General features: G+C 37.6%; 1 protein-coding gene across 4 annotated transcripts in view; it reads right to left on the minus strand.

Moving 5' to 3' along the window:
• The window catches only part of SPATA1 (spermatogenesis associated 1), a 38,648-nt gene extending 22,240 nt beyond the window's left edge, over window positions 1-16,408 (minus strand). For all 4 annotated transcript variants that reach the window (XR_010918083.1, XR_010918084.1, XM_067538573.1 and 1 more), the window contains exons 1-9: window positions 16,314-16,408; window positions 13,971-14,077; window positions 10,241-10,358; window positions 8,953-9,006; window positions 8,517-8,859; window positions 8,078-8,203; window positions 3,307-3,448; window positions 3,094-3,154; window positions 1,303-1,420 (exon numbers count right to left, since the gene is read on the minus strand). Coding sequence is in view for 2 of the 4 variants with exons in the window: in XM_067538573.1 (XP_067394674.1) it covers window positions 1,303-1,420; window positions 3,094-3,154; window positions 3,307-3,448; window positions 8,078-8,203; window positions 8,517-8,859; window positions 8,953-9,006; window positions 10,241-10,358; window positions 13,971-14,077; window positions 16,314-16,355 (1,111 nt within the window). In the remaining 2 variants the exon portion in view is untranslated. The remainder of the gene's footprint in view (window positions 1-1,302; window positions 1,421-3,093; window positions 3,155-3,306; window positions 3,449-8,077; window positions 8,204-8,516; window positions 8,860-8,952; window positions 9,007-10,240; window positions 10,359-13,970; window positions 14,078-16,313) is intronic.
• Window positions 16,409-17,228: the final 820 nt, after the last annotated feature.

A 17,228-nucleotide genomic window follows, 5' to 3' on the forward strand; every position in this document is an offset into this window, starting at 1 on the left:
TTCCACCATTAGAGTCCCCTGTGTGCCTTGGGGCATGTGCAAAGCCATTTATGTTCTGACAGTGCTGAGCAGTTCAGCTCCTAGCTCACATCTGAGCCCCAGGGAGCTTCATGGACTAGGCATTCCCTTGCTCAGCTCAGCTGTAGGGTGTGATATAATAGACATGTGCACAAAAGACAGGGAGGAGCAGGAAGTGGTGGTGGTGGTACTGACCCTCTCCCCCATCCATTATCCCCAACAGCACAGTGGCTAAAGCATTCAACCAAGATGTGGAAGGCCTATGTCAAATCCCCACTCTGTCTGCTTTGAAGCAAGGGCTTGAACCCAGGTCTACCATATGCATGCCCTAACCACTGAGCAACAAGATATTCTGGGGTGGGCTGCTCTGTATCTGTTATTGAAATGGTGAAACTTTGTGTGGCATGGTTAAATATTCATTGTTCAAATGAGAGACTGACTCTCTACCCTGGGGGTTATGGCAATCATCTATGATGTGGAAGACCTGGGTTCAAGTCCTTGTTCCAAATCAGGCGGGATGGGAATTTGAAACAGGTCTCCAACCCCTCAGTGAGTACTCTAACCATTGGACTCCATGGCATAAGGGGGGCAGCTACACCATTACAGTTTTTCCTGGGCCTATGTCCCATCCCTCTTCTCAGCATTTCCTACTGACTAGCTTATGCAGCTCTCCATTCAGCATGCTGGCTTCTGTGAATCCCGTTTTAGGTACCCAATGCTCCCTAGGCATTGTATGCCTAACCTAAGGGCCTAACTCGGGGTTCTGAATTCCACTAGGCAGTAGGCTGCCTAAAAGTTAGGCATTGCAACAGCTAAGTCCCCCTTGTGAAGCCAGCCCTTGCTGGTGCAGGAAGTGTAAATTATGCCTGCCTGCAGCAGTCTGGCACTCTGCAACCAGGGGGCATTCAGCTACCTCTATTGCCCTACGGCTGAGTTTCTGCTTTTGGAAAGCAGCTCCATGTTATGGGTGGAGATCCTGGTCAGACACCATCTTGAGCCAGCATGATCTTACACCGTCCCTCCAACACAGGGGAGGCCACAAAAGCTTTGTGTCATCACAACCTTCCACTGGTGAATTTTCAGCCACTGGGAGCCTCTGCCAAGTTCTGTGCCACCTGCCACATACCGCCTATGAAGTTATAAGTGATTTTTTAAACATAAGTTCAATTTTGTAGCAATAGTGTGAACTAGTACTTTGCACTTGTAAATTCACCTTTCTAAATAAACATTCACATCTTGAATAAAAGTTCAGTTCCTTGTGATTTATTAGAAATTTATACTTACTGTCTGTCTGAAATATGGGAACTTGAGCTCTGTTTATAGAAAGAGCCAGTAGAGGTGGAGCAGGAGGAGAAATGTATTGACTTGAACTCTTAAGATGATTTATGTCATTCGTATCTGTCTAGAGTCAAATGAAAAGTATACAAATGCATCATATTGATCCTTGAATACTTGTACTGTATTTGGAGAAACATCTCTAATCAAGTTAATACACATGAGGGGCCAAACTCAGCCATCCCCTTCATCCGTACCACCCAATAAGAATACATGGGTGAATGGGAGGTCTGAATTTGACTCAGCTTTTTTTGTGTGTCATCAGAAGAAATATCTACTAAGTTCCAATCAGTCAGACCTCTGCAAACCAGATGAAGGCAGTAGGGTTGCAGCGGTAAATCTGAGGGCAGAATTTGGCCTAAAGAACTTTAATTTCTGGTGATGATGCATGAGAAGAAAAGAACCTAACTTCTTTCTCAGGTCCAGGTTGAATTTTAGGGCTGACAGAAAAACATCTTTTTATTTGTAAACTGAGAACATTTGATACAGAAATCACTGAGAATGAAGCCCCACAATGCCAATGTTACAGAATCACATTTCAGAGTAAACTGAACATTAACATTTCAGATAACTTTTATGAGCTTTCTATTTCTCTTACAAATTTCTAGGTGATATCCTTTAGTATAGTAGTGATTCTTTCACTATCCCTGAGAAATGTACTGAATTCAAAGATTTGCTGTAATCTTTTTATTATGTAACGTTCTTCTTATTGAGTGATAAATATATTTATGGGTGGTTATCTTTCATCATTAATAAAATTAAATAAAGAATGTAAATATGTGTATTTTATAAATATAAATAATTTATTATAGCATAAAAATAACTTTTACTAAAAGTCACTCTTCATAGACAGTCCAGCTGGTGTGAGATTCTTTCTGACAATCAACAATCATTTCCTTTAAAAAAACAAAACTTGTAATTGCTGTAATGTAGAGCTGTGTGCAAAATAAAAAAAAAAGGTGGAAAAAATTGTAAAAATTTGTGCTAAATATTGGAAGTTTCAAATTTTTTTCAGCCAGGTCCACTCTAAGTATAGCAAAAATCATAAGAGCAGACTTTGTATTGTTCAATTCCTTTAATAAGATTCTACAAAAGTAATACAACTAACCATCAAAAGTCACTCCACAGAGGGCCCACATGTACCAGTTAAACCCATTTGAGCCCTAATTTCAGAGCTTAAGTGGCACACAGGACCTCAGATGCATCTTCTGCACTGTTTGAAAGATGCTCTAGTTTTGGCTTTGTAGATATACTATACATGTTGTTTTAAGAAATCACACCAATAAATCATTTTTATATTCTACTTCAGTGGCATTTGTACTTGAATGAGGACTTAAAGATATAGCCAGTAGGAAATGGATACTAATTACTAAAAAGCAGCCATTAATGTTAATAAATCTATATTTATGGTTGTTAATCAACAGGCCCATACTCAGTTTAGATTTAAAAATTATTATAACAACTTATAAATGTAGTTTGTATTAAATGAAACAAGCTGCTAGGCACTGTGATGCCTGCTTTTGAAGGGTTTCATTGTTTGCTTTGGCAATTGTCGATATTTTTCATTTGAAAATTTGTTTCAGAGCAGAATCAACTTTTTTCAGTCATACAGAAACCTACATTTGAACAGTGCATCTTCATAACCTTAGTCAGGTATACTGAAAATTAGGAATTTTCCTGGTGGGAGGAGTGGATCTATTTCTTTATACAACCATTAATATTTTATTTTTGAAAACATACCTTATTATCCTGTTTGACACCAATATCAGTCACAGATTCTCGAATTCCAGACTGCAGATGGCTGAAGATAAAATCAAAGTACCAAGTAAAAATTAACTTAAAAATTTTAAATTTATCTTAAATTTAATTAGTGTTTATTTTTCTCCACAGTTTCATCTGTTAGAAGTCTTTAAAGAAGTTTCCATGAATAAAATATTTTGTCAGCATAATTACCTTTTCTTATTGTGCAAATATTCCATGTCTCCATCTCCCAATGATTCTGGAATTCCGGAATGCCCTGTAGTGTTTCTTCCCATCCTGATATCTTTTTGATTGCCGCTGTTATCCATAGTTGCACTCCTCACTATACGGATTTCTTATACAGCAAAGTACAAAATATTTAGGCTACATATACAATATTCAGGGGGTCCCATTGGACTCTATTAATGGGCCACCAGAAGAACCAAGTTTAAAACAGGTCTTATTAGCATTATTAAGAAAAACTGGAAAGCTCACTGATTATCTTTAAGGAAAATAAAATGAAACTGTCAACTACACAGCATGCAAATATAATTTTGAACATTATCCTGATTTTTCATTTGAAAAGAGATAATCCAGTAACTTGCACTACCAGTATCTGACTTCAAAGGCAGATTCTGATTTTGTCAATCAAATCTATACATTCTGAAGATTATTAAAAATGAGTGGCAATTACATGAGGATCCAATGTTCAAAATGAAAATATTGACTCAGAAGATACACTTCTTTCAAACAAAATACAATCTTACATCTTTTGTGTAATTAAAGAAAGAATCTTAGAATGTTTGAAAACAGGTGAAATTAATGTGTAATATTAAAAGGATTGGATTCTCTGAATCATCATTTTTTTATTGTAAAACAAATACTTTAAATGTATTTTTAAATAATATGTTTTTCATATCACAGTGGGGAAAAGAATGTTTGTCTTGTTTGGAAAAGACTCCACTGAAATTATTATCAATGAATTGTTGGAGTAAATGACCCTTTGTCTCATGTACCAAAGTTTAAAATAAAAGTCTGAAAATTCCTACCTTCAGGCAGTATCTGGACATGAGTCCATTCTACTTGACTCAAGCATGTCAGTATGAAAATAATAATAGAGAAGAGAAATAAAGCAGGAACATGGTCTTTTAGTTCTGAATATTTGGGCCCAATTTAAGCAACTTATACAGGCGACAATATAACTAAGGAAACCACTAATTTGCTCACCTTCATTCAGAATTTTCCCTGTTTTAAATTAATTCTGCATCTAACAATAGTCCAGAAATGAAAAATGTCATCACTCTGAGGCATCATTTGGAGCTGATGTTAGCAAAGCAAGAGATAACTGGTATTTTTTTGTTTAAAAATTTTAATGAATTAATGCTACTTCTTAAAAATCAAAAATAGATACAAAATAAATAGTTCTAATGAAAAGTGCCCAATTTTTATTGTTTAATAGAAAACAGCTCTGATGGTCTATATCTATAGACAAATGGAAGAGACATAACCCATGCCTTTATCTTCCTTAAACCAAATCATTCCTGAGAGCATTTCACTAATATTTTTCATTTATGTTTGCACTTCCTGATGTAGTGTAGGCATTGCCAGTGGAAGTACGAGGCTGCTCTTGTAGTATTTCTGTCTGACTGGACACAGGAATTACTAGTAGTCATCCAAAAAAGCCTGTTCTTATGAGTTTTCTGGACCAATTTTGCAGACCAGAGAAGTTTGGCTAAAACTTTGATAAATATCCAAACCATTGGGTGCTAATCCAAATTGCTGAACATCTAGTGGTATGCCTAAATGAACATTTATGAAGTGCCAGTGCACTTGAAAACTTGGAATATTATTGCATCTAGTAGTTTCTCAGTAAAAGTTTTATCAGCTAATGCTAAGCTAGGACAATCTACCCTTCTTATATTTGATTGTAAAGCTCTTTTTATTCAGATTTTCAGTATTGTATTAATGATGTGATTTAAAACTGTAATTTCATCAAAATGGATGCTGAACAAAGAATGAATTGTAGTTTATTATATCTTCTTCAGATATGAAAGACAAGAAGGTGGTCATAGGCAACCTACTAATATTACATCACTTGCAATCCAACGATACTCATTTAATCAATTATTTCCTTTTAACCGGGTAGTAGAGTAGGGTAGTAGATCATTCTGAAGAGACTACTATAAATATTGGCTTCCAGTACTCAGCAATCATTCAGTATTAGATGAGAATGTGTAGCTGAAAGATCTCTTTCAAAAAACATTTTCAATTCTGGCTGATAACTGTTAACTTTAGCTTTGCTTTAATCCCACCCACACCTTTGTACTATTTCCATTATCATCTATTCAGGGAACATGTTAAATTCTCAGTTTTAAGAGTCAAACGCTTTAATGTTGTAAAAGCAAATTAAAATTCTACTTTGTGGGCGGTGAGTAGAAATATTTTCCTTTTCTTGAGTCCTATGATCATGGTTAAACGTGAATTTCAGTAGATATAGTTGACAATGAAAACTGAAGTGAATGAAATTACTTTCCTGTTATCACATTCTAATTCCAATAGATTTTTGATAAAGGATTTGAATCATTTATTGTTCCTAATTTGATATGGAAATAAATTATTTTTGTATGAAAATCCACTAAGCATGTTTAAGTAGTTCCCTGTATCAGTAGACAAGGATGAAGGAGGGTTCAGCCAGGATAAATGAAAGCTCTGAAAGCTTTTTCTGGGAGAATCTTAAAAGGCTTTCATTTTAAAGTGTAAAATAGCTCAATAAAGAAGCTGTCTATAGATTAATTGTTCAATTGCTTTATTTATTTATTTTATTTATTATATAATAAGCCTTGATATCACAGGTTGAAAATTTTAGGTCTAGTCGTGCAGTTCTCAGGCAAAACTTCCACTGAGTCAATGGGAGTTTTCAGTGTGTAATTACGGCCTGATCCAGAACTCATTAACGCTCATAGCTTTTAGATCAGTATCTAAATGAAAGATTAGACCTTTACTGTAAACAACATTCACAGAAAATAACTAAAATCTCACTATGAATTTGACAAAGTGCATGAAGAAATATCTATGCACTGTGGAAATTAAGATATTAATTTACAAATTTACAAATTACAGAATTACAAATTACATAACTATATTTGTAAGTTTTGAAAGTCAGGTGCCTAAAATTAGGCTCCTAAATCTATAAGACATCTGAATAAAGTAATTTGATTTTCAGGGATGCAGAGCATCTACTAATACCCCTGAACTCTTTGGGTGCTGCAGGCATGATGGATTTAGGGACTTGTGTTTGAAAATGTTGAGGAAATCATATCAGTAAAATGGGAAATAGGAATGTGATGGGATGCCTGCCCCTCAATGGCCTGGAAAGGGTTAAGAGGGTTCTTGGAGAAGCTGTGTGAAAGGTAGCCAATAGGAAGGGGCTATGTGGTAGCTAATCAGGGCCCAGGAGGCTGGTACAAAAGGGAACTGCAGAGCAGTGCAAGGGGAATGACTCCCAGGAGCTTGAAGAGGGAGGACTGTCAGAACCCTAGACAGAGCAGTGGCTGGCTGCTGGGCCCCATTAGAGCTGAATTCCCTGAAGCAAGGGTGGAGAAGGTATTGAGGCTGTAGGGAAGTGGCCCAGGGAAATCCACTGAGGAGTTGGAGGAAATGCAGAAAAAGGCCAGCCACACACAGGGTCCCTGGGCCAGGACCTGGAGTAGTGGGTGGGCTCAGGTCCCCCCCCCCAATCACCATTGGAGTGGTAACAGGACTGCAGTGGCCACAGTGGTTAGTGGCTAGAATGGACTGCAGAATCCCCTGGAAGAGGGGAACATGGACTGTGACTCAGCCGGAAGGGCAAGTCATGAGAACGAGGGTCCAGAGGAGACAAGATGGAGGGTGAGACACCACAGAGAGAGGTGTCTGCCCACCTGAGAGCTGATTCCCTAGATAGCCAGCAGGAGGCACCAAGGTGGTGAGTTGAACCATGTTACAAGGAAACACAAGTGAAGGAAAAATGGAACTGGACCTTGTATATTGACATAAACCCATATTTCATGCCATAGATTAATAAGAGTAGACCATTACAGTAGAAGGCATAGGGTGTAAATATTATGGATGAAATCCTGGCCTCATTGAAGACAACAGATTTGCTGTTAACTTCAATGGAATCAGGATTTCCGTTATGGATTGTAATAAACTTTCACATTTATAATTTTAAGGTTTTAGTGTATCTTGTTAAATACATTTGATAAATTGGAAAGAAAACTTAAATTTAAATTAAGATTGTAAAAACCTATTAACTACTTAACTGAATACTGTCGTTCAGTCAAAAATACTTAGTCTAGAAATTAAGCAAGAAATTCTGAAAAACACTGACGCTTGTCTCCTAATCTCTTCATCTCAAACACAACAGATTAAAGCAAATTCCAAGTTTCTAAAACAAACCATTCTGGAATTATGATGAGTCAAACAAATTCAGGATAATGTTCAAGAAACAAGCTCACCTCATGTTTTTAACCTTATTTCCCAAAGGCCTTTTCCATTTTGCTTTAAACTTTCAAAAAAAAATTCTACCCCAGCATAAAACAATGCCTATAAAATTTCAGGTAGATTTTGATGAAATTAGAAAAGCAGAAATCAAAGTGTTTTTTATAACAGAAGACTGCCTTCAGTCTTTAACTACTGTCTCTCCAAAATAAAATTTAGAATTTATGCTGAAATTCCATTAACTTACATAACTGTGCTTATATATTGCAAGGGTCTCAAAACCATGGATGCAGTTAAAGTGCATATTACTGTACCTTTGGTACAATAGGGTTAGGTGAAGGAAAGAATTGGATTCCTTTGCTTTTGTGACTTCAAATCATTCTTATAACATTGTCTGAATAGTTTTCATTGTGTAATTATAGATTTTTTTAATTCTTGTTTAGCCTTATACTCCCCCTTTCTAAAACGCACCCTTAAAGAGAAAAGATGGCTAAATTAATAGTACCTTTTCTTCCATGGGGAATATGATTTTCCTGAGCTTCGTTCTTGGCTTGTTCAATGCTCTGTTTTGCATGAAGATTTGAAATAGTCCCTTTGTTTTTCTGACTCCACGTAAGTGTATTTGTACCTTCTAATTAGGCAAAAAAGAGCAGAAATCAATTTCCCTGCTTTTATAAGTCAATTTGAATAACAACAAAAATCTCCAAATGTGAAGTACAAAGAAGTAAATTATTTGACCTTTAATATAGTGTAGTGAGATGAAGGAAATGACTTCACCTCCAGTTTCTGAATCTGACCATTTAAGTCAGTCTTATAACATTATTTCAACAGGTTTGGATTTGTTTGTTTTTTATAGTATAATCATCCACTTTCTTTTTCAGTTCCTGTTTAGGTCTGTATTAAAAGCATCTCATTCTCCCTTCCCCATACTGGTTAAATCTTACCTTTCCTTCTGCATGGAATCTGCTTTTCTTGAGTCCTATTGTTCAGGCTTTGTTCATGTTTTATGTGCAAAACTGGAATAATTTCTTTTTCTGTCTCATTCCATCCTAAAGAACTACAATCTTCCTGATTCTGCCTGAGAGTATTTTTCTGTGGACTTTCTAGAAATGTTGGACTATTTTCAGGCTCTTTTTCTGAAAGATTTAAAGTACTTGGTCCATGGGGAAATCTATAGGATTCTGCATGATCTGCATTAAAATATTGTGTATCTGGAGTTGCTGATGATGAATAAACAATTTCTAAATGGTCCATTCCAGGGAGCAAATATAATTCGGGATGAAGTGCCTAAAATATACAGTATGTTAATTAGACAAGGAAAATATAAGCAACATGAAGTGCACACTTGAAATGATAACCTGAAAATTATCTGATACATACATGAGGCGGAGCAAATAACTTGAGTTTCAATTCTTTTTCTTGCTTTGCCTTCACCTTGGATCATAAAAAAAGCAAGTAAAATCAACAAAATACTTTTGTAAAAGGAATGCAGCGTACCATTCCATTTGTATATGTTTTTACTTTCTTTGTAAGTTACATATGACACACTACATATATTAAACTAGTATTGTATTCAGAATTAGCTTTTGGATGGGAAGAACACAGACTACAATTCTGTTTTCTGACATGGCATCTATCTGTTCATACTTCTGTCAGACTTCAAATGTGTACTGTAATGAGCCCAACAGGATATTTTTATAAATATCTTCACCCTTTACGTTTTCACTTACGGCTCAAAGGACCTGAGACAACTCCCATCTGAAGTCAGTGGAGAGACTCCAGGGAGTCTTGATTAGGAGTTGGATTAGGCCTAGTCTGAACAGGAAGTGTGTGTCAAGTAACATGGTTCTCTATTCAATTGTTAAAACAAGGCAAGTATTTTAATATAGAAAAAGAAGCCACTGACTCTCCTGCCAACTTCTATGGTACTTAAGAAATTTTTTATTAGTTTTCTTGATATCTTTGGCTGTCCTTTTCAGATTTCCACTTAGCCCTTTTAATAAACAAAATCTCAAGTGATCAATGCATATTTGAAATCTGTGTCTTGTGGAGAATAAGAAATCTGAACTTACATTTAAGTCTGTCTTTAACCAATGAAATAAATTCAATTAAACTACATATAGGACAAAATTCTGCTCTCTTTCTCCCAGGCAATTACATTAATTGCACTGTCTACAGACAAATTATTTAAAAAGAAAAGAAAATTAACATGTTCAAATGTTTTCCTAATTCAAATGCCCCTTACTTGTAAGAAAGGTGCAGCTCTTGGAATAGTTTACATTGTTATTGTTGTGAAATAGCAGAACTGAAAAACTCAACAAATATTTGATCACAGAGATATAAATAGGAGAGGTTACCATGACCCCAAACAAACAGGAAGATTATATCAGCTGCATACAACTAGTTTAAAATTCACAAGATTAAAACAATATTTACAGGTGGTGCTAAAAATGTCCAGTTATCTATGCTACGATATTTTAATTGTCAAACTATTAAAGAAAAAATACTTTATTAAATACTTGACAATCTCAGTAGAGCAGGAGGAAAACTTCCCTGTTTTGCTTCAGAAAAGTTCAATGGGGGGAAAAGTATAAAATGTTGCCTAATATCATCCAGTTTCAAAAAAATCCAAAAGAAGAAATCTAGGAAAAATGCAGAAATAACTTACCACTGCTAGCTTTTTCCCTATATTTTTCAGAAATATAAACTTATCCGCAACAGCATTTTCACCCAGGAAGTCTCCAAGCTGCTCCCGCAGTGCTCTCAGTGTGACATGAGGAGACACCCTAGAATACCATTACTCATTATTACATTTGTAAGATCAAATGATGGCTATTTAGTTTGCAACGTAAGAATGTGCCTGAACTACTGCATTTCCAGATCAGACAGGCTTGGTGTTTCAGAGTCATTATGGTGCATCAAAATATGATGATACTGTGATACACATGCTATCACAACACCGACTGAGAAGTGTTCACATTTCAGTGACCATGGGCGGCAGGTATAATAGGCCAGAGGAGGCTAAGCCTTCCCAGCGCAGCCACTGCCGTCACCTTGCCACTGGCTGCCAGGTCATAGTGGCCTTGCCTCTTCCCTCCTCCACTCTACTCACCCTCCCCGCCACTCACCATGTGTGGCCCATAGTGCCACAGCTGCTCTGGGGGCTGGTCACGGCTGCTCTGGGCAGCAAGAGTGGGGAGAAGGGCAGAAGGGGCAGAGTGGAGGCATGGCATCGGGCAGAAGGTGTAGGATCTCAGGTGGAAGGGGTGAGGTGGGGCCTCGGGTGGAAGGGGCTGGGCAGGTGCTAGCCTCGCTGAAGGGGAGGTGCATGCACCACCCATGTCAGTAACCTATATAAAAAGCAAAGGGGCAAGACCTGCCATTTGAAAAAGGTGTGGGAACACTTTTGCTTGTCTAACATTAGATGACAAAACTACTGGGAACTACAATAAGGGTAAACCTCATCTGTGCAAAAGACAGAGCTTTCTTGAGAGCCCACAACTGTAGAATGAATTCCCCAAGGAACTAACGCATATGACAGATGTTCTCTAAATGCAAAGTGCATACCTTTTCCCTTGCCTTCTCTAACAGAAACATATAGGAATGTGTGTGGGCATGTGTATGGGGTGTTATACAAAACTTCAGAACAAAACACTGCATAGCACACACTTCTTCCCCAGAGAAGGACGAGATAACAAAAAGAGGTTAATCATGTTAGTAGGAAAGATGTGGACAAATTGGAGAAAGAGCAAAGGAGAGCAACAAAAGTTACTAAAAGTGTAGAAAACATGGCCTACAGGGGAAGATTGAAAAAACTGGGTTTGTTTAATCTGGAGAAGAGAAGACTGAATGTGGACATAACAGTCTTCAAGTATGTAAAAGGTTGTTATAAAGAGGAAGATGATAAATTGTTCTCTTTATCCACTGAGGACAGGACAAGAAGTAATGGGCTTAAACTGCAGCAAAGGAAATTAGGTTAGACATTAGGAAAAACTTCCTAACTGTAAGGGTAGTTAAGTACTGGAGCAAATTACCTAGGGAAGTTGTGGAATCTCCATCATTGGAGGTTTTTCAGAACAGCTTAGACAAACACCACCACGGATGGTCTAGATAATACTTAGCCCTGCTTCAGTGCAGGGCACTAGATTAAATTACCTATTGAGATCCTTCCAGTCATACATGTCTATGATTTTATGTTGCTTAATGCACTACTGGAAGGTACTTATGGCTTCCAGTAGTGCATTAAGCTACTACACTAGAAAATGTGGTTGGTTTAACGACGTTTTTCAGAGGTGTGAAAAATCCACACCCTTGAGCACCGTTGTTAAGATGACCTAAGTCCCCCTGTAGACAGTTGTAGAATGATGGAAGAATTCTTCTGTCAACCTAGCTACCATGTCTCGGAGAGGCAGATTACCTATACCGACAGGAGAATCCCTCCCATCAGCATAGGCAGTGACTGCACTGAAGCACGACAGTGGTGCAGTTGCAGTGGCACAACTGAGCCACTGTAGTGTTTTAAGTGTAGACAAGCCCATATATACCAAGTTAATGAGCACAGTATAAGGACCACTAGAGACGAGAAATGGGACAGAGCCAATCACATGAGCAAAAGGAATGCAAGATTCTACTTGGGAATGTTGGCCTCTCTTTGGCTGGCTGCCTCCTCGTATGCTTTGACTTCACTTGCTCTTTATCTTTCAAGGATGGTTTCAGCAGCCCAGGCCCTTTTGTGACATAATGACATTATGAGATATTTCACTCATCATCTCACGAGCCAGAGCTGACTTTTCTTTTTATCTCCTTATATATTCTAAGGCTAGGCAGATGGGCTACAGAATTGCAATCAATAAAACAGTGCCGTTGTTTAATTAGCACATAAGTGCGTATCTGAAAACCAATTTAATATTTCTTTCCATCATGTAGAGAATTTTTTTTTAACTTCAACATTTTTACCCCAAAAAGAAAATATTCATTCTTTGTCTGAACCTTTATGTTTTAGCTAATAGCAAATTTTTGGAGTTGACGTAGCAGTTCTTGAAAATAAAGCTAGAGCATATAATGCAAACACAGACACAATCTTCACCGCAACATCGAAATGTTACCCTAAAAAAAAATGTGATATGTTTGCCATAAGCTAAACAGGTATGCAATTCAATACCCTCAATTTGTGTACTGTGCCCACATTGTGAGTTGCTTTGCTATTTTAAACCTGCTTTCTACATTGCAAGATCTCCATCAGTGATTAGTTTTCTTCTGAAAGCCCCACAAAGAATGTGAGAGCATCTTTAGTTTGGCATTCCTCCATGCTTTGTAAGGAGCTCTTATAACAGGGACAACTAGCTATTCTTTTGGTATGCAAAGGGCTTATAATGAAAGTGACCATTTTAATGTATTAGACTGCATGATGGCACCTGTTATCTTTAGCTCATTTTAATCTTCTGTACCTTCTTTGCATACTCAGGGTTCCTAATGGCACTTCTTGTGAGTAAAGACTGTAGTCCCCTTCCTTACCTGTGATCACAGACTAGGGCTCAATCCCACTTTCAATGGTCACTCACAACAACACTACCTGCCGTCAGTAGGAAGTCAGGGGTAACGTTCTTTTAAAGCATGTCAGACAGTGTCTTCTTTCAAATTAAATGAACTGTAACACTCACTCCCTTTTCTTAAACTCATTAGTCTTCTAAGGTGAAATCAATGGCAAAACTCCCACAACTGTAACAGGGCTACGATTTCATCCGTAATATCTTGTATGTTACAAAAGAGAAAAACATTCAGAAAATAAAAGTTAAAGGTTAATTTTCTGCTTTCTGGTGCAAGGTCTGGTAAAAATATATTACAAATTTAGGCCCTGTTTCTGCAATGAGCTCTGCCCAGGTAGACCTCTGTGCATACACGGAGCCCCATCAATTTCAATGGGTTCCAAGCAGAGCTCATTGTAGGATTGGGGTATTAGTTACGCAGAGGAGAATAAATATTATTTAAGGACGTGCAAATATCCCAACTTACTTATGAATTGCCCTTGTGGAATTCATATTGCTAACCATTTCTCCAACACAATGTCTTTTTAAAAGGGAATCTCTCTTTCTCACACTAATACCCCCCTTTGGAAATGCATTTTAGCAGTTCAGATTCTCAGCTGTGGTGAAGCTAAGTTTGGTGTAGCCCAAGAAGAAGCAAAGTTGGCTGTGTGCCATTTTTGTGTCTCCCGGATTCTGGAAGAGACCACAGAACAGGCACCTCCAGGGCTGTTCTAGCTGTTGCTGTGCTGCAATACAGGGCTTAGCTGAAGTATAAAGGAATTACTCACAGGAATAAAATTAAGCATGTGCATACCTGTATGCAGGATTGGGGCCTAAAATGGCATTTCTCCCCATTATTCAACAATTACTCACCTTATAAATCCAGCTGAAATGAATTTGCTAGTAAGATCTGCAGAAACTGTATTTAATTTGAAGTTCCACACTTCTTCTGGGACATAAAAAACATGCAGCTCTACCAACTAAATGCAGTGAGAGAAGATTATCTCAGTTATACACTAAACATTTAAATAATGCAAATATTGGCACAGGGTGAAGTACAATATAAACTCACTGAAGATTTATATAACAAAACACAACCAAAAATGCATGGCATGACATTTGTAAACCGTTGCATTGTTCACTCTGGTGTATGTTATATACTTTTGCCCTATCCTTTCACTGGCTTGTCAATGTCAACTCTAAACTCTTTAGGGAAGGACTTGTTTCTTGTTCTATATTTGTACTATGTCTAGGACAAGGAGGTATCTTGGTTGGCCCCTAGACACTATCATAATAAAGATGATAAATGAATATGCCTCAAAATGTTTTTATAGACATTTCAGATATTAAACAATTTGATCCAAATTAGGTTAAATACATACACATTTTCTAATGCACACAGGGCTTTTACTTGGTATCAGTGAACCAGCTATTTGAATAATAACATTAAGCACTTGCAGAGTCAGGTAGATTTTTAAAATACTGTATAAACATTGTTAAAATATTACCAGGTGGTCAGTGACACAGACTTTGGACTGCTAGCAGAAAGGAGATTTACAATAATATAATAAGGGACCAAATCCTGTAGTACTTACTCAGAAAATCCCCAGTGACAGGATTTGATCTACTACTAAGGAAAATAACCAAAGTGCTGACAAATGTAAGCCACAGAATAATTATCAAACATTTTTTCCTGATTGTGAAGGTTCACTTATGCAAATTAGAATGTTTCAGCAGAACTAATAGCTTGTGTACCATATCTCCTTTCTGCAACTTACAAACCTCACTCCAATTATGATTTTACAAAATTATGTTTTCTATGTTACTAAAATTACTAATGCAGCTGCAAGACCAAGAGAACTGTCTTTAGTCATAAAGCTTCAGCAGAGGAGTTTACATCTCTCAGTCATTGTTCCAGGCTGCTTGCAGATTCAGGCAGCCATTATATCAATTTACACTTGGTTCATGTTTGGCAGACTCTCTCTGCTGCTGCAAATTCTAGAAAATTACTTTAAAAAAAAGAAAGAAAGAAAACTTGGATTCAGCACAATTTGAATATTTCATGTGGGCCATATAAAGAAATCAGGAAGGCTGGATTTGGCCCACTGACCTTATGTTTGACTCCCCAGGTATATGCTGAGCTGGCAATTGAGGATGATGTCAGAAATATCAAGCTATAACAGGCCAGCAATCACATATCTATTGACAGCATGTTCAGTGTGGAAATTTTTCACAGAAATAATGTTGGAACTATTTTAATCTTAGAAGTAGGGGGAGAGGAGGAGCTGTGCTGCTGTCCCCTAGCAATGGTTGGAACTCTCTGGAAATCCTTGGAGTCCTAAGGGGAGAATGTAACCTCCCAAAATATGCAGAGCGCTAAAAGCCTGATCCAAAGTCCATTGAAGTCAAGGCAAAGACTGCTATTAGTTTGAATCAGGGCCTCAGTGTAAAAAGTGTGTGTGGAGAAGCTTCCATGTACTTGTGGTGAGGGAAAGGGCTCCCCTGGCTCTGTGCCCTCCTTTCTGCAGCTTATAAACACTTTGAGTCTTATTCGCTACTGCCTTGCATCTTGTATATTCATTTACACCTCTCTGGAGCAGAATGGTAGCATTTTACAGCTACTTTGCATGTATGTAAATGGCTACATGAAGTGTAAGGAAATGGAAAATCAGGCCCTCTTATTTTACTCCCTGCCTCCCCTCTGAGCCATGCAACAGAAAGGAGTGTAGGGCCCACCATTAACATATGTCTGTCTTATTGACAAATTCACACTGCGGCCCTGTCAACACTAGGGAAAATTTTCCAAACACGTATAGCAATAGTGTAAGTACTCAAGTGCACAGGCCAGTAGCTGTTGAAACCATGATTGGCTCTGAACTGAGGAGGGTTAGGTGACAGTATGCTAAAAACTGTGATGACCCTGTTGATAGCTGATGTCCCAGTATTGCTGCTTTTGATGCAGCTGAACCAGTGTTAGCAATAATGGGAAATGTTTGGAAACACTTCCTAGTGTACGGGGCCTATATAAACAATGAGCACAATAATCTTTTGGGTATTAAATATAAACTAGTCTTTGACTGGTTTTTCATGTACACATCTTTAAAATAAGTGGATATTTTCTTCACACATCTGCCAGAAAATGTTGCATGGCAGCAATTTTCACAATTTAGAACAGTTATACAGATTTTCTAAAATATTCAGAGCAAAAGTTCTCACCTCTGATGTTGGAGGTCTAGTTTGACTGAATGACATATTCATTGGTGCCTGTGTGTAGGGTCACACTGAATTCCAGATGGACTTTTGTATCTTAGCATTACTTAATAGTAAGGGTTATAATAAATCCTGTAAGTCAGAAATGGTATTTTGTTCATTTTGAATGAGTTTCCTCTTCATAAAAAGTCTTGAGAAAAAAGCAAGAGGGCTTGTAAGTAGGTCCTGGATTCAGGCTGAAGGCTGTTTCCAGCAAACCTGAAGACAAACTGAAAGGAGCTCGGTATCGGCTAGTAGACTTAATACTCCCTTTCATGTGAACACACCTTCTATACAACAGAATATCACCTAAGTAACCCAGTGAATTGCATAATCACAGTCATGCAACTGAGATTAGCTTTAGTATTCTGTGCAACATTTTCTGTTCTTCTTTCATCAGAAAGTATTTAATTACTGTATGTAGTTTTCCATGTTTTTCTACAGCGCATCTAACAAACACAAGATGTATGTCTTCCTGCGTCTGGATTTATCTGTGGTAGGTGGGCAAGAATGGCAGAGTCTGAAGCTATGCAGCCATTCACACCTGTGACGTTTCAGCATGCATGAGTCAAAACAGAAAATTATTCCATGGACACTTGGCTTCATCCATGAAGCAAGAGAGGATGTGGAAATGGTGCAGTCCCCATATAATTAATTCTACCTATGGATATGCACATCTCAAACTGTACTAATTTCGCCACTCTTTCCAATAACCAGATTTTTCATGCTATTTAACTATCAGCTTAGCAGGTTACTGAACGATTGTTCTCCCCACCGGCTTCCTGGATCACTGCTGGAAGCTGCCAAATGTGATTGGTAACAGGACAGGTCAGACCAGAATAAAGGATGTTTGTTGGCCTGATAAAAGGTCAAACATCAAAA

This window comes from Emydura macquarii, unplaced genomic scaffold, assembly GCF_026122565.2.
Source record: "Emydura macquarii macquarii isolate MOO-44397 ecotype Brisbane River unplaced genomic scaffold, CSIRO-AGI_Emac_v2 contig_480, whole genome shotgun sequence".
NCBI lineage: Eukaryota > Metazoa > Chordata > Testudines > Chelidae > Emydura > Emydura macquarii.